The sequence below is a fragment of the Mesitornis unicolor genome, unplaced genomic scaffold (genome assembly GCF_000695765.1).
Source record: "Mesitornis unicolor isolate BGI_N332 unplaced genomic scaffold, ASM69576v1 scaffold9072, whole genome shotgun sequence".
NCBI lineage: Eukaryota > Metazoa > Chordata > Aves > Mesitornithiformes > Mesitornithidae > Mesitornis > Mesitornis unicolor.
Window position 1 is genome coordinate 14,675 of NW_010169826.1, and position 18,160 is coordinate 32,834.

An 18,160-nucleotide genomic window follows, 5' to 3' on the forward strand; every position below is an offset into this window, starting at 1 on the left:
TAGGTGCACCTTTGGATAGTCCCACACCCTGCTCTGTCCGTGAAAGAAAAGACTTTATCGTCTATAAGGGCTGCCGTTCTATGGACAGAGTTGTCATGACTGAATGTGAAGGAACATGTGGAACCTTCTCACTGTAAGTAAACTGATGGGACAATGAGATTTGAATTCTGCTGGCACTGAGCTTGTTTATATAAAAGAAACAATAAATAGGTAGACGAGAGAACAGTAGAAGACCTGAAGCTATCAGCTCCCCAGATCATGAGTACATGAAATCTGTGACTGGACAGTTATTTGTCTTAATACAAAGCAGAAAAGTGTTATGGGAATGAGCCCAGAGAGCAGCCAGACCTGATGCTCTTAAGTTGAAAAGCCACTTCTCAATGATTAACATCTAAAATGAAATACACATATATCTTTTAAAGGAAGATTCAAACCTGTACAATTTTTATACAGTAAAGAAATTAGAAAACAAATGCTTTAGGGGTGGTGTTAGGAGTTTCACTGTACATTTTTCTCTGAAATGAGAGAATCTACAAGAAAAGTGGCTATAAGAAAATGGCTAGTAGAACATCTGGTACTGACCTATTAAAACAACGGAAAAATGTATTTCTGACTCCCCAGAGAAACTGTGTTTGCTGCCTATCACTGAATATGCCACAGGGCACGTTACATGGGAGAAAACTGATTTTTAGTCTCATAAGAAATAGATGGCGCTTGACACAGTCTATAGCCTGATATTGACAGTTTCTGCAGGTTAGAAATGGTGCCTGGAAAGCTGATGAACATAAGGCTGCAAAAAATACCTTGCTGTGAGATAGCAACAGAAAGAGCTGCTGCTTCCCCTTCCAGTTAACACTGCCTGGTTTGGGATATGCACTGTGATTCACATGATGTGATTGTAGTCCTCATAGCCAATTGATTGATGTGATGCCATTGTAGCCACTTGTCTATGCAGTTTTCTTATTCAGGTCAGGGCTTTGTCTGCCCTTAACTGTTGATCTGGTGTATTTAATCCCATCAGCATTGGAATGATGAGAGGAACCTGAGCTTCTAGAACTCACTGGGTTTTTTTTTACTAGGACTTTGATACTAATTGTTCTACCAGAAAAAAATCTCAGCAAATGCAATGAATTTTAAAAGCATATCGTTACAACCACTGCTCTGTCAGATGAGCTTAGCGCTTTCATTAGCCACAACTATAGCTCTTCTACATATTATTTCAAACTTCTCATAGGAGTTCTGTACCTAATTTCACCCTCTCCTCTGTATGCTGGCTTCTGGCATAGAGTAATGTTGCTGTTTTCCATGTTAACAGATACTCTGCTGAGGCCAATTCTATGGAGCACAGCTGTTCCTGCTGCAGGGAATCAAGGACTGCTGTGAGGGAAGTGGAACTGCAGTGTCCCACTGGGCATTCGATTTCACATAAGTATGTATATGTGGAAAGCTGCAGCTGCCAAGACACTGAATGCAGCATCTCACAGTCCAGTGAGTCGCAAAGCACAGAAGAAAAGGCGAGCACCCTGAACCGTATCAAGAGGGCCATCAGCTTGACATCAAAATGAAAGGGGAAAAGACTTAGCAGCATTAAATTTTATGAAAGGACTATGCACCATACTCATCTTCCTTGACTACTTCTGAACTTTGCTTTTCCCAGTTACTGTATCCTGTTTGTTCTCTGATTATTTTTAACAGTGCTCTATTTATTTGTGCACAACATAACACAAATTTGTGTTCTTCCAAGTGCACAGCCTTTTAGGTCCTTTTATAATCATCTTATTTTCTCTGACTGATTAAAAGCACATTTCAAAAAAACATGGGTTTTGTACTTATTCACACACTGTCTTGATGAACCTGAGTTTTAAAAGAGAAAACTTCTTTCTCAAGTTATAGGAAGTCAACTGATGTATTTCCTAAATTTTGAGGTATCTATTTCCGGCTCCTCAAAACCTGAAATATCAGAAGGTACTGTCTTGAGGACCCAATGTGTAAGGTGGGGCAGAAGTGGTGTTGTCTGCCAGAAAAAAGCCAAAGATGAAAAAAACATCATTAAGTGATTCAGATGGCTCAGAGAACCTTCTAGTTCAGCACCAGAACTCATTTTAGCAATTTACACTGAAGACTAAAATCTCCCTTGCTTCATCTTTTTTTGCTTGTTCTGTAGTTTACATGGGCTCTTTCTGTTCCTTCTAGTGATGGGTAAGCTACTTACAAATAAGGAAGTTAAAAGATCCTATTAAAAAGTTGGTAAGGCTGCAGATTTTGTTTTCGCCACTGCAGGGCAGTCTGTGGCTAAGAATTTAAAATTACATCTGCCACAAAAGAGCAGTCTGCCTCCAAAAAGGAGTGTGTACATCATCAAGTAGAGGGCTTTACCTCTGAGAAGAATGAATGCTGGTATTTCCCCACAGACACTTGTATGCTCTTAGTAAGCACTGGAAAAAAAAACAACCAACCATCTGACAGGAATTTACATGTGTGCACAGGATGGTGTTTCTTACAGTGCTCTGGATTATAGCAGCCCTTTCAGTTTTGGTGCTGGGCCAGTGCTGCCCATAAGCAGGCTTCCAAGCAGGTGCTGTCAGAGAAGTTTTACAAGTGCTTGGCAGTTCCAGGTCAAACTGTACAGGTTCCAGGTCAAACTGCAGGTCAAACCTCACACCTGCATTTCCATTAGAACTGGATGACAAAATTGAACAGAGTAAACTTTCTGCAGCAGAGAAAGCCACAAATAGTCTTTTGGAGAGAAAGGAAGGAAAAAAAAACTTTAAATGTGTATCCCTACAAAGAGAGTAGTAGTAGCAGTGACCAGCAATTTTGCTCCTTCCCACAGCCCTCTTGGAAGTAAATGGAGACCTGTCCTACCTGATCCCATGGAGAGTGTTGTTTCTTAAACAAGAGCTTTATTGGGTATGCAGGTCATCTGGAAAACCCAGGGAACAAACTGAAGAAGTATCTCACAAGGCAATGTCAGCCCTTTAGGGGCTCAGAGGAGATGGTGGAACCTTCTGATCCCATCGTCTCACAGGCAGGACTTACTGCAAGGGGCACTGACAGCTTCATAAAAAGCACTGCTGCTGGAAGGGAATGGGCTTGACTCCTTCTGCCACCCAAGAACCACTTCATTCTCCAGGAATTCCCTTGTCTTCTGGAGTCTAGCAAGAAAGGAACAGTAGCAAGAGCCCCGTCAGAGTTCAGCTGGGTGGCAAAGTGGTTAAAACACTGTCATGTCTCCATGCCTGAGTGCTGTATTCATCTCCTCTTTTCTGTCTAGACTCCTACTGTCAGTGGTAGTAAAGGGTTTTGTTTTGTTTTGTTTCTTTTTCTTCAGTTACTTAGCAGTTTTAGTCTTGCCTTGAAAAAAGAGGAAGCCTTCTTGGGAGGCAAGTGGGACTTGTAGCTACACAGCCTTTGAAAGCACCAAAAGCCAGAGTCCTAGCTCGTTCTCTCCAAGAGGTGCTTAGTTTGGCCTCGCATTCTGTTACATTGTCCCTAAGCAAAGATAAGCAGAGTTCCTCTAAGCATGGGGTTTGAACATGTTCTTGAGGCCCTCAAAGTGCTTGAACCTGCTCGCACATTCTGATGAACAAAACAGAACAAAACAAAAAAAAAAACCACCATGGCTTTATTGCTGCTTTCTGTAAAGGAAGTGCAGGTATGGGCAGGCTAAAATTCTCAAGTACAGGCTAGAGCTGGGATTTAACTGTAGCATGATTATTGCCTCAGTTGCCAGAGCATGTGATTTTGACTCCTTGCCTCAGGTGCAAGCTCCTCCAAGGCAGCTGGAAGCTCAAGCAAATCCTTCCCAGGAACCTGCAGTCTTACAGGAAGCTCCTTACAGGATAGAGTTAGACCACTTTAGCTAATGGTTGACTGCACCTCATGAAGGGTGCTGTTGCCACAGCAGCTGAGGGCCTCCAGTGCAGCTCTTGACACATTTGACTACCCTAATAACCAATAAGAAGAAGGTCATTGTCCTACTGCATTATGGGCCATTTGGGGAGGATACACACAAACATTGCCTTAGATGTATCCTGAGTCTTCCTTATGGTAGGTTACATGCTTCCCTGGAAGCAAGGTGGTTGTGGCATGCACCATATCTGTGGAAGTACATGCATTTTATTCCCAGTTGTGGACTTCCAAGGTAGTCTGAAGCTCAGACAATTTCTTCCTAATTACCTGGAGATGCATTGGAAAGTCCGTGTTGTTCATATGACTCTCAGTAATACAGTGAGAACTTTCATCTGGAGTTAAAAAGGAGTTCTCAGAAGATTTGCTGGTAAAGTGAGCACAGTTGTTTTATGAACCATTACTGGTCAAGTGTTTTGAGAACACCAGGGATAGAACAGAAAATCCTTGTTAGAAATATGGAAAAATCACTGCTGCTGTCTGAGGTGAGGCAGATGTGATTCAGAAGGGGATGAAAAAGCCACGTGCAAACCAAGGAGAACCCTCCCCAAAACAATACAAGGGAGGGATTTCTGATCTAACAACTACCTTATTTATTGATGTAACTATGTATTAAAACATTATCTTTTTGAGCTGTAGGGGAGGAAGGGTAAGATAACATTTTCCGTATGTTTACTGTCGGACTGTGCTTTGCTACACCACACTTCACTGACTTAAGCACATGCAACTCTGCACATAAGCCCCAACGAAAGGACTTCAGCAAAGGCAAAGCCCTAAGTAAATAAGCATGTAGTTACTGTGCTTGTTATACACTGTTTGAACTTGTGTAGCAAACCAAACTCAGATACTGGGAAAAGAGGCAGAAATAGACTTACAAACTCTAAGATCATAGGAAAGAAAATTGTGAACTTCAGGTCCCACAAAAACTGAAATACATTTAAATAACTGTAATATTGATATATAATTTCTGACATTTAATCTCCCAGCAAAAGCTTTGAAGGGTAGGGGTATTTTAAGGCAGAACAAGTTCTTCAAGTTAAGAAGCCCTCTTCCTAGGACAAATTTCCTAAATTAACTCAAATTTTTCAGGCTATCACAAAAAGCTGCTTTTAGCCGGCAACCTCCCAGACTAATTTCCATCCAGGCTATATAAGCCATATTCCCATCACTAATGTAGAAAATCCTGTAAATTCTTATTCATCATCCCTCTTTTAAAATCTAATACGTTCAAACTGAATTTCCTTTAATGTTCCAGTTTTTAAACAACAACACATGTGAAATTATTAAACTCCTTTCACAAAGTTGTCTCTAGAACAGTGAAAAACACAATGGTAATTTTTTCCTTACTCCAAGACTTTGAGAAAACTCACCAAAAATAGTAGAACCGATAATGTATCTTTGCTATTTCTTCAGCGCAACAACTTCCATATCAACATGTCTTTCTGTTGCAGAGTGGTTTAAAGACAGAACACACTTTATGTCACCTTTTGCTGTGCTTTTCACTAGCCTTTTCTCCACATTTGACAAAGAAATGGGTTCTCCCAGCTGCCATTGTTCTTCCTCAGTCCCAGGAAATCAAGGATTTTCCAGTGATAAGCAATTACTCTTAAAAGAGTAGCTTGTAAGAATCATTCTGAAAATTTGTTCCTGGTCATATTATATGGTATACATGACAGCTGAAAATGTTCTCATTTGCTTTGAAGGCTAAACAGAAGGACTAGTCATGAGAGCCTAATTCTGTTAGTCACACAAATGCTAATTTTTCCACCTAGAAGAAGCTACTACTTCATCACACCAAGGCAGTTAATCTCAGTCTGACCTAATGACAAGAGAAGCATAACGGATTTTCAAACTGCGTAAAGATTAGCAAGTATGTAGGGAGCAAGGTGGAGAATAAATTTCAGACAGTAAGTGAAGCAACATACATGCAAGTATCCTATTTGGCAGAAATCAAGTAGAAAGAAGGTATGGCAGAGCTGGAGTTGGGAAGGAGCACCTTTGTTTCATGGAGCTCTCTTTCAAGAAGTAACGAAAGGCAACAGAAACCGTGATCAATGAATGTGGCTTTACAGAGTTCCTGAGACCTGACACAGAAGTGAAATTTCAATAGTCTCTCTTTGGACTGGTGTAGCTGAGCACTTCTTGCACTTTGTTTGCAGCTGCTATGAGAGCTGTGCACTTATTCTTCTCATTCTTAAAAACGCAGGGAGCCTGAGCTAAGCAGACTAAGGGCAGGTAGCTGTTGGGTGGCTAATTCTAACTTCCACAACATGCTAAGCAGAGGCCTGGGGAAAGACTGTGGCCCCATTTGTCTTGTGTGTGGAAAATGTTTTTCTGCATAGTCACTGAGTTTAAAAGAATATCGGTATTCAGCCACCTACAAAACTGCTTTGCTTTTAGTGGCTGTAGCGTTCAAGGCAAGGCAAGCTCTGAAACTTGGATGGCATAGGAAAGTTAGCTGCGTACTGTGAAATATCATGATTCATGTTGGAAAGATCAGAGTCTCACGAGTACAGTAGAAATGCTCTGACAGAATTTTAGATCAGGTCCTTAATAGGGACATAGCGTAAGTCCAATTTAGGAGGAAAAAAAAAACAAAACAAAACGAAACAGGCCAAGGTTGCTTAGCTTCTTACCTCAGCTTGTTCTCTGCCCCATCTCTCAGCCTTTCTTTTGGCTGTTAGTAACTTTGGCTTTCAGTCATGGTAGACATTGTTACTAGGTATATAATTTAATATAATTTCAAGGTTATACAGGCTTCAGTATTAAGTATGGAGTGGCCTCTTCTGAATTGTCCTGGCACCCATGAAATAAGAAATTGCTTTTTAAAAAAGAGGTGGAGTCTGCTCTAGCCTGAAACCTGTAAAGCTCTAATTCTTAAAGCAGAATGTTCATATCCCTCCCCACAGTGGGCCCTGGGTTCTTCTTCTTCTACTACTCCATATTTTTCACCAGGAAGGTTGTTTAAAGAAAAATCTTTCAAGTAGAAAAAGCTCAAGGGCCCAGCCTCCTGATGAGATTACTTTTTATGCAGGCAGTCATATGTGAGGAAGTGCAAATAGGTCAATGAGACCTGTGTGCACAAACACCAACCAGCCGTGTCATTACTCCTTGTATACGGATTTTGAAAGATCTACATCTTTCACTTAAAAAAACCAAACAACAAAAAACAAGCAAAAAAACCCATCCAAATGAAACCAAACCAAACAAACAAAGACCAACAGAAAAAGAGCAGCTGAACTGATTCTTTGCAAGCAGGAGTAACTGGTGCCCTTGACTAGTTCAGGAAAAGTCAGGGAACCCTTATTGCAGGATGAGAGGTTAAGGAGCTTTGTGTTCGTTCTAAGGCAAAATTTAAGAAAACACCCAGCCATCTCATATCAAAATTAAAATACTGAGATCCCATCTGGTGTACTGTGTCCAGCACTGGGGCCTTCAACATAAGAAGGACATGGACCTGTTGGAGCAAGCCCAGAGGAGGGTCACAAATATGCTCAGAGGGCTGGAGCACCTTCCCTACGAGGACAGGCTGAGAGAGTTGGGGCTGTTCAGCCTGGAGAAGGCTCTGCGGAGACCTTATTGCTGCCTTCCAAACTGTTTACAAGGGCATGTGCTGATAGGATGTCGGGTAATGGTTTCAAACAGAATGAGGGTAGGTTTAGGTTAGATATAAGGAAGAAATTCTTTCCTGTGAGGGTGGTGAGACACTGGCACAGGTTGCCCAGGGAAGCTGTGGGTGCCCCCTCCCTGGCAGTGTTCAAGGCCAGGTTGGACAGGGCTTTGGGCAGCCTGGGCTGGTGGGAGGTGTCCCTGCCCATGACAGGGGGATGGTACTCTTATCTTTAAGGTGCCTTCCAACTTAAATCATTCTGTGTTTCTGTGATTCTTCATATATTTTAATCTACAATTAATGACAGAGATCCATTCCCAGATTTTCCTCTGCCTGTTACAGATCACTTTATATTTACTGCTGACCATTTCAAACTGTGTTATGGATGCAAAACTGATGGATTGAATAAATCTTTGATGTGAATTTCCTGTATTCAGTGGGATTATACCAAGGATAAAAATAGAATCCATGAATTCTTCTGGCGATTTAGAATGTACAAGATAGTGTTGTAACCATCAGTTACATAAAATATTTTGCCAAATTCTCTTCAGATATTTTTATTAGGTGAATTATCGGCACAAGAGGACTTGACACCAAAACCAAATTGCTTGTCTTCCTAGCTAACATTACCTTGTTAATGAAGTACACAGCATTTCTGTAGGGTTATTATCTAGGCAGTGCTTGTAAAACATCATTTTATAGCGGATTCACATTTTATGAAAGCAGTACAAACTTTGCATGAAGTGAACTGGAATGTTAGAAGATTTCCAGGCTGAACCCCACTAGTGCTTGGATTGTCCCAGGATGATGTCTTACAAGAGTCTTGGTATCCTTAATGCTTTACAGTATGTGTGGAATCATCTTTTGACAGAAGGATATGGTACAAATGCAACTGCCAGGCTTCGGTATGGTGGCTGGCTATGATTAATCCAGCAGACACCCTCAATATGAGTACCCTTTTACCAGGTTTGTATCAAAAAATATGAAATGTGAGTCACTGGCGTATTACATTAGCTTTATGACAGTTTACGTCCAGTGAGTCAGTGGCAATAAAGAATCTGAGTTAATATTTACCGACTGTATTTACTGAAATCACATAACCTTTAATGGCAAATGATCCATGAAATGGGCTGCAAAGGGGCCAAGAGGAATTGTTCTTTTTGCTAGTACAGCTGCAGCAGAGCGAAGGCCTCTAATGCTGCAGGGCCTAATAAAGGGCAGAGTTATTAATCCCAGTTTGTCACTGCAGGGGGAATAGTTATAACTTGCATGCCTGCAATAGCAATGATTCAGTGATAATTGATCAGCATATTCACAAGCTCTCTGTCAGTCTGAGTTTCCTTCTGGACAGCTACCGTGTATTTCTTCTGAAAAGCTCGGTGTTGCCACACTTGAATATAAAAACTTCATTTGAATGCAAATATTCTTCCCCTGTCAGTAGTCTTGAAATCATTGCAGAGGATTGAATCATCCAGTGAATTCTAAGGAGTGTAGCAGCACTATCTGTGGAGAGGCCAGAAGCGGCAGCTCTGGTTAATCACTGACAGGAACTCAGCTCCCCAAGAAATGACAAAGGAATGGCAAAACTGACAGAGCAGACAAGCAGAGGTAAGAAAATGGCTAGGTACTGAGCAAGAGGACTGAGTTTCCTGTCTCTCTGAATAGCAAGATATGTGCTCCTGCTTTTCTCGGGAAAGGATCCCATATGACTGATACTACTTTCTTTGCTGAGTGGAGCATAAGTGGATGGTGGTTCAATGAATTATTTGTTTTATTCTGTCTGTTTCTTGGACCCAGTTTCAAGATGTTTGTTCATGTACATCTTAGGCATCCCCTAAGTGCTGAGTGGGGCTTGCAGGGAGAAATCATGGGTTAACTCCTGTCCACCTTGGCATATTCCTGAACCACCCCATGTGTAGAAGACAGATGGCTGGGAGTTGCAGTGGTCAGACTCACTATGTCTTTGTTATCTACGGGCTAGTCCAACCTGAAGGGTATCTTTGGCAAATACCAATATGAATGAAATAGGTGCCTTGATTGCCTAGGTGGGAATGGGGAAGGAAGAGGACCGTGATTTTTTTTTAAATGGACTCTATTTCACCAGAGTTCTGCATTTGGATTTTGCAACTAGCTTTGATTTAGGAAAATTAATAGGTTTCATCTTTCCATCTTTAACCTCGACTAAGCTCTCTTTTTCAGTGTCTGTGGTCTACTGACCTATGTGCTTTTTCTCCTGGACTTCACAGCCCTTCAACACACCTGCCATTAACCCTGTTCTGTGGCCTGAACAAGAACTCAATTTGCAAGTTACCTTGAGAATCTACTGAACGTGTTACTATTGCACTGTATTTGATTTCAGATGGTACTCATATCTACAAAGTCATGTTCTTGTGGTTCAGTTTATCTACTAGATACTCTGATGGTTTTCTTTGTAACTATTTGGATGGAGATCAGCAGGGAAGATAGGTTGTGATTAACAAGAAAAGCTGCAGAAGCCTATTACTTCCAACACTGGTGCCGTAAAGTCTGTTGGCTCTGTATTCCAGCCAAAGTGGCAGGGCTTCAAGAACAGACTTTACCTTCCAGTAATGCCCTGCCTCAAGTGCAACTGACAATGGAATTAATGGAGCACGGACAGTGGGAAAGGGGTAACATGAACTCATGTTTCATGTACTGCACAATACTCACCCGCTAGTGCAGGATTTTCTTAAGAGCAGCAGCAGCAGCAAATCTTCATCTGGTAGATGTTTGCACCTGCTGTTCTGTAAGCCACTTAGTAAGCAGCTCATAACTACGTACGGGGAACAGCTGAAAGAAACAGTGGGTCAGCTTCAGGACACTTAACTTCATAAATGCCAGAAAGTTTGATAAAGCAGTGAGCAAGATGCATTGACAAGGACCAACTTACCGTCTACCAACCAGATAAAAGGGCATGCATATCCCCCAGTGAATGCATGGGCAGGCTCAACATGGGGACTTGCAACAAGAGTGAAACATAAGTCCACTTTAAACTGTATTTGTGCCCACTTACTGCTGGCAATCATTCTGGCATTTGTGTATTCCCAACGGGTCGTGGAGCAGTTGAAAGTGTGGAGATGTCTGTTATCTGTATTTGATTTGTTGGGACTAGGTGAGAGGCTTCCTCTGTGTCAGAGAGTGTTCCCCCATGGCTTGGATAAGGTGAAGAAATGCTAGGCCAGCTTGTGCCAACAGAGCAAGTAAATCTCTAAAAGACACCCAAAAATTACTGACTTCAATTATCTGTGACAGGATTCTAAGAACTGTCCTACAATGGAATGTAGATCAGCTCATGACTGAGGCTGCTGGGTTTTTTTTATGGGTGTGTGGTAGGCTATTAAAAGCGCTCTGATAGCACCAAGAGACCCTTTTGCACCAGTGTAATTTAGGATGTGAAGGAAAGGATTGTGTTCTACGTATTGGTGGGACCGGGGCACTGCTCTCTTATGCTGTTTGAAGAAACCACCACCTTGATGTGTATAAAGAATAAATTAACTTCCCATATCTGGCTGGTGTAATTAAACCCCATTTGTGCAGTAGAGGTGAGAAGTTTGCACTTTGTGGACTAATGTCATTCCTGGTCTCTTGAAGCAGTATATATCTGAGCCATTTTGTAAGATATTTTGGATACACTCCTTAAAGGACATTGCCCTCCTGCCACAAGTTTTTGCTCTAAATAAACCATATATTAGGCCTTGACTGTAAAATATATTTTTTCCTCTAAAATTTAGAAGTTGCCTTTAAGCTAGCAGAGGCAACAAACACTTTTTCTTGAACTGAGAGACTGCTGATGTGCAAGCCAAAGAGAATCTCTCAAAGAGGGCAATGATTGTTTATTACTAATCAGATGTTAAGAAAAACTATTGTTGCCTAAGAAAAAACAACACTGTAGGGTTGTGGGGTGGGGAGGATCTATATTAAAGAAAATAAATAAGGACAGCTGTCTCCATATAAAGCAAGACATCTGTCTTGTCTGAAATACAGGAGGTTGCTGGGTGCTAAACATCAACGACTGAAAGAAAATTGAATGAAGCTCCACCTTTCAAGGACACTGCCAAATTCTTGGACTATAAAAATCTGCCTATAAGCCAAGAAAAAAACCACTTCCCTGGAAGGATATTCAAGTTACTGCTTCATGGCAAGATGGAAATAAAAAAGGGGAGGTCATTTTGGGTCTTCTGCCTAATTTGGAGTTGTTGCAAGGGTAAAGAACCAGTTCAGATAGGTAAGAAAAGAAATCTTATTCTCAGATTATTTGCTCACATATTGCTCTCCATTGGTAACAATTTGAGTTGTCAAATGAAAATGTGTAACATATTCATGTAAGAGTTGTAGACATGCCAGACATGTTTAACATTGTACTTTTTCATCCTTAATGACAACCATTTAAGTATTTTACTTCTTTTCTTTCACTATGAGCTAGTTTAGCAACTCTTCTATGTCCTAAGTGACTAACCTTAAAGAGGATACTCTCTGGATGCAGTTTGCAGCATAAAAAAAGGTGACACCCTGTTCAACATATGTCACATATATTCTTTATAGAAGTATGTTACCACCAAGCCTGCTAGCCTTGATTGAGCAGTATGAAAGTTAGAAGTAATCACATTTTTTGTGGTCTGCTGCACTATTACCTCCTGATTTGGTTTTGAATGTCTCACACTTTTCCCAGTTGCTTAATACACAAACAACTGGTGTGATCATTATTGCTGTCTTAGTAATTCTAGCCACTCCACTTCCAAGAAATGCCAAACTTTATCTTTTCCCCTCATTACTGTGTAGAAAAGTGCTAAATTACCATACTCTAATGCTGCAAACACCCATGGCAAATTACAGTCCCTTTAAAAAGCTATTTCTGTATGGACTTCTTGGCACTTAAGTTTATGTTGCACATTTCTAACATGAAGATCTGAATTTTTCAGTGTTCCTTTGCTGGTTCTCAAGTTGGAATATTTAATAATATTTTAGAGTTCACTGAGTACATTAATGACTGTTTCTTATTTGGTGTGTGATGGATGTTACTGTGTTGATTTTCCTAAACGTGCTACATAGACAACACAAAGAAATGTGCCCATTTATATTTGTCATTCCTTCATATGGGCCTAGAAGAAATGCTAAAAGTGTTTTGTAGCAAGCATGTCTCATTTAATTCAAGGTGATTCATATTGACTTTGTGCAGCTCTGCGGTATGAAAACCACTTTCTGAAGTGATGTCTTATACGCAGTTAAAGTATGTATCAATACCCTTGACAGAGGTAGAACTCAGAGGTACAAGACATGAGTTTTGGTTGAGATGAAAAACAACTAGCTCTAAGCTGACTGCTGAAGGTGGTGGCAGCCTCAACTGCTGAGATCAGCAGCTGCCAATTTGCTGAAAAGTCATACCACCTGTGATATCTCCTCAAAGGGACTCAGTTCAAGACTTTGGACCAAAGCCTTGCTTGTGTTACGAAGCAGGATTTCAAAAGTAGAAATTAAATTTAAGAAACGAGGATGGGATTCCCCTCACTTCATTTTAGATATCTACAGTATAAATGTATCTACAGTGTAAATGCTGAGCGGTGTCGTCTATCTTGGCGCTTCTCAGCAACTTTTATAGACAATAGAGAGAAACATGCAGTCTTGGAGCGTCTTCTTCCCATGTAAACATGTACGGTAGGGAAACAACCTCTTATGCTCCTCACCATTAACTTCAAAGGAGCCTGGGCTCATCTGCTTACATTGGAGGTATCTGGCATGGACTTCAACAGTTCAGTGAGGTGAAACTTCTTCCCACAAGATAATATCTTCCAGAGGTTAACATTTTTGCTTTCGAAAATGTCTCCTTTTTGTGTTTCATCAAAAAGCAAAGCAAAACCCCTCATGCAGGGTAGATTTCTAAGCTCACCTCCTATGACTATTTCTTAGTCCAGGTCTCTACTGTCAGTAGGAGTGAATGTGCCACCTGGGGCAATTTCCACTTTCATACATTTGACCATGTTAAGTTCACTTTTCCTGGAACCTGCACATATGTCTTCGCTTCACACTGCAATGACAGCTACCAGGACTTTAACATCCAAATCAGGCGCAGTGACAAGAATAGCTTCCTGATCTACTTCACTGTCACCATTGATGGAGTGATCTTGGAGGTGAAGGAGACAGGCATCACAGTCAACGGCAACAAGTGAGTAAAGACTATACTGTTGTTTTCTGGCACAGCAGTTTTATTGCTATGTATTAGCACCAGGTTGTCTGTCTAGAAAATGGTGCTATTCTGCAGAGGTACAAAAGGCTATGCATAAGTTAATGCACTTTGAGCAGGTTATTGTGAAGAGTCCACTGCATAATGGTAGAGGAAGAAAGAAGCATGTAAACTACATCTCCCAGGGAGAGATCCCACCAACATGTTAAGCAAAAGGCATTGTGTATATTATAAAAACAGAAGGTGTAGGTTTCACAGAATCACAGAATCCCAGAACGTTAGGGATTGGAAGGGACCTCAAAAGCTCATCCAGTCCAATCCCCCTGCCGGAGCAGGAACACCCAGATGAGGTTGCACAGGAAGGCGTCCAGGCGGGTTTTGAATGTCTGCAGAGAAGGAGACTCCACAACCTCTCTGGGCAGCCTGGTCCAGGGCTCTGTCACCCTCACTGAGAAGAAGTTTCTTCTCAAATTGAAGTGGAACCTCCTGTGTTCCAGTTTGTGTCCGTTACCCCTTGTCCTATCATTGTTTGTCACTGAGAAGAGCCTGTTAAGTTTCCTTAACATTGCTTTGATTTGTGAGGGAGGTGTGGAGGAAAGGAGATAAAATCAACACTTTATAGAAAGTTTTGATTTTGTAGAAGCTTTGTGGTTTTTTTCTCAAAATATTGGTTCTGTGGCACCAACCCTACTGTTCCATGATGCTATTAAGGAATAGATAATCCTTTTAAATTAAGGTTTTCTGTTTCCAGTTAGATTAGTCTAGAAAATTGCACTGCTTTGCAGATCACAGCTTGCCTTGGGATCTCCTTACACAAAAGACAGAAATTTTAGAAGTCAAAATCCACACATTTAATTTCAATCTAAAATGAACCAGAAAGCAAACTGCAAACAGAAGGGTAAAAATACTCTATAAGTAAAAAGTCATATGCAGCAGTAACTAAAAATTGGGCATTTTAAGGGCAGCCCTCATGAGAAGTGCAGTGACCTGCTTCCATTACATAGGTATGAAGGGCCAAGGCAAGCTTTGACTCTGGGAAAAAACCTCACAATCTTCTTGAAAAGAAAATTGCAAACATATGGGTTGTTTTCTCTTGACAGCCTTCTAGAAACAACCAAATATAGAATAGCGTCACTCAGTTGTAATTATAGTAGCAAAGCCCAGAGGTATATTCTAAGCCAAAGGGGCAAGAAATCCCCTCTCTTTCAGCCATTTTCTGATTTTTGTAAGTTTTTCAGACTCTGGGAAAATGAACTGCAATTGTCTTGGTGAGATGAAAATAAATGTAATGTAGGTCTGAGTCACCTCAGTACATGAGTAACAGAACAGACCTCTTTTCACACCTCTGTGAATTCCAGATCTCAAGGAAAGCCTTGGGATGATGAGAACCTGCAATATCCTCATGTGAAGGGCCATTTTCCTAGCACTGTGATCTTGCTTCTTATAAGGTTTCGGGTTAGGTTCTCAGGATATGTAAAGAAGCAGAGCTGCACTGATATCTGTGGAGTGGCCAATGAAGTATTGACAGACTCATGACCAAAATATGTTGTGTTCTGGTTCAAGATTGTTTAAAGGTCACAGTGGACAAGGTGATCATACCTAAACTTCAGCTATTATGTGGTTTAAGTCTGACCTTGAAATGAAAGTCCCCATTTAGCTCCTTGTGACTCTAGTTTTTCTTCCTGTATCTCTGAGAGGATTTCATTAGTCTTTTTTCCAATGCCATCTCTTTTGTTCCCTCCAATTTCCAGGATCCCCATGCCCTTCAGCTTGAAGAGCATCCTGATCGAGGACACCTGTGCTTACTTCCAAGTCACTTCCAAGCTGGGCCTGACACTCAAGTGGAACTGGGCTGACACTCTCCTAGTATGAACAGTCAGTTAGTTGTTTTCCTCTTGCTGAACCTCATCAATGATGGAAAGCAGAGCTGGATGCAGGCTTCATGTTAATATAAATGATTGTGGTGGGGAGGTATCACCGTATCCATAAGCTGGAAGCAATCAAGTATTATTCAAGTTCTGATTTAATGAAGTATTTGCTTCCCCACTTGCCTGTACTATTTAATACCTGAAGTATTACAAGCACCATCTTTAGAGTGCACTCAATTTTAGGATGACACAGCTGCAGGAAAAGCATCACCTTTTCCTGGTGGACCTGAGTGTCGCCAGTACCAGCCTCCAAGCATGTAGGAGTGATTAGGTGCAATAGTTTTATCTAGCAAGGCAATAATGTGCTAACCTGGCTCTTTATTGCCTCTGAATATAGTCAGGACAAGTTATGCCAGACAGACCCACTCCTAGAAATACTATGAAGTTTTCCATTTAGCCTGTGGACTAGGATAAATCCTTAGATACATCTAAAAGCTGACCAGAAGCTGTTGGTGCTGATGGCTACTTTGCAAGAGGTACCACATGTCCACATACCACTGTCTCTATACTGGAAGGCGCTGCTCCAGGGATTAATACAGTGTTCAGCATGCTTCAGTTAGCTCTTTAGTAGGCAGGAACGATAATTGCTAGAAGATTATCTTCCCATTTAAATTCAGTCTGTCTGCAAGTAAGTTTTATGGCAAGTTTGTAATGGAAAAAGAGATGGCTGCAAATTGGAAACGAGCATTTCTGCTCCTGTGCTTTTCTATTGTGAATCACCTTGTAACGTGCTGCTGAGATGGGGAAAAGCCTTTAAACTCTGAGTTTCCTCTTTGTTTTGTAGCTGGACCTGGAAGAAACATATAAAGAGAAAATATGTGGTCTATGTGGGAACTACGATGGCAATGAGAGGAATGATTTGATTTTGGATGGTAGGCCATGAATACAGCATATTCCACATAGAACAGGACTGTTAATATATGACATGAAACTTGATATGTTTCCTCTAAGCAGGGTTTCAGATTTCCTGACAGATGTGATTCATGAGCATTTCTATGTACAGAGGATGAATTTTAAGGAGTTCTGGGATAATTTGTGTTCCTCTGCTGTTTGCAGACTTACAGAAGTGTAAAATCAACTTGACCCAAATTAATCACGGAGCTATCGTGCAGCAACATTGCCAGGTTCCCCAGTGATAGTAGCAAACTTTGAGGACCTTGTAGTACCTAATGAGGCACAAGTGCATTTTCTATCCTTCCAATTTCATCATTTTACAGTTAGGTATCAAGTGTGATTAGTTTTGCTTCTGCAATGAAATGAAAGCATCACCACTGAGCCAGAGAGATTTACTGAACATCTTTGCAGAAGCCGTGGTGCCATCCACTGACAACTTCTGATATTGCACTGAACTGGAAAGAGGCCAACACAGCAAACAGCTGAGGCTACAATCCTGCAGCAGGCTGTATGAGTGGAAAGAAACCTGCATCCAGGGATATTAGTGACAGGACTGAAGCCAAAGTTATAGCATCATCCCTTCATGTAACATCTAGGCTTCTTAAGTCATCAGAAAAATATTGTCATCTAGCTCACCCATTCAGAAAGAATCCTGAGATTTGATGAAAAATACCACTTCTAGTGATAGATTTGGGTTTCATTTTCATATTTCATATTAAGCTTTTTGATTTCATCTTATGTTATCTCATGTTTCTGCCCTTTACTTCACAAATGCAATAGATAAAAACTAAAGCTGGGTCAATTTTTTCTGAAGAAACAGTTTGCTACTGAGAACCTTTACCCTAAGAAAAACAGGCTCTTCTTCTATGCTTCTGGTTCCACAGATAGCAGGTTCACACCCCTGGGGACCAGGTGGCTTCCCATGTCCCTCCTTTCTGCTCTGAACATATCCTTCTTGCTGGGTTGTGCAGGCAGCAGTCAGTATGCCTGCCCAGGCTAAGATCTGCTGCATGTAAATGTCCAAAATTTACTCTCACTTTCAGAATCTTTTCTCTTGAAGAAAAAAGATTACCAGGAAGAAAAATCCTATTTGTGCATGGAGTAGATCTTTAGGAAAGTTTATTCTTTATATTCTTTAATGTCAATTGAGATCCTTGTCAAATCACATGGCTCTAACATCTCAGGGCTTTAGAAGAGCTTCTGTTTCCATAGAAGTTAGTGGTAAAGCACCTGCAAACAGTGCTTTTGTGGAAGTCATTCTCTCAGGCCTGCACTTGGTTAAGGTACTGAGCCCATGTAGGAGTATAGATCTGGTCAGAAATCTGTCTATTAAACCCTTTAAAAAAAAAATCCAAGATTGGCTCTTTATGCATACTCTCCATAAAAATATATACATTTCAAACTTTGTCATAAAGATTTCTCACTTCTAGGATCAAGTTTCTGGTAGTGCTTTGGGAAAATGCACCCCTCTAGCTAGTTTAATGCTTGCATATCTGTATTGTGTGCCTGTCTTCCTCCTGCTCCCTCTTCCCATCTTCTCTAGCCTGTAAAAAGTAATAGATTTCCACATGATTACAAACATATGCAGCTAAAGCTGTACTTTAGGTTGTCATAGTGGAAGGA

General features: G+C 40.9%; 1 protein-coding gene across 1 annotated transcript in view; it reads left to right on the forward strand.

Annotated features, from left to right (window-relative positions):
• The first annotated feature begins 11,669 nt into the window (after positions 1-11,669).
• The window catches only part of LOC104536771 (mucin-5B), a 44,347-nt gene continuing 37,856 nt past the window's right edge, over positions 11,670-18,160 (forward strand). Inside the window, exons 1-4 of the mRNA XM_010179488.1 lie at positions 11,670-11,762; positions 13,442-13,697; positions 15,467-15,581; positions 16,428-16,515. Of these exons, the coding sequence (XP_010177790.1) occupies positions 11,681-11,762; positions 13,442-13,697; positions 15,467-15,581; positions 16,428-16,515 (541 nt within the window). The 5' untranslated portion in view covers positions 11,670-11,680. The remainder of the gene's footprint in view (positions 11,763-13,441; positions 13,698-15,466; positions 15,582-16,427; positions 16,516-18,160) is intronic.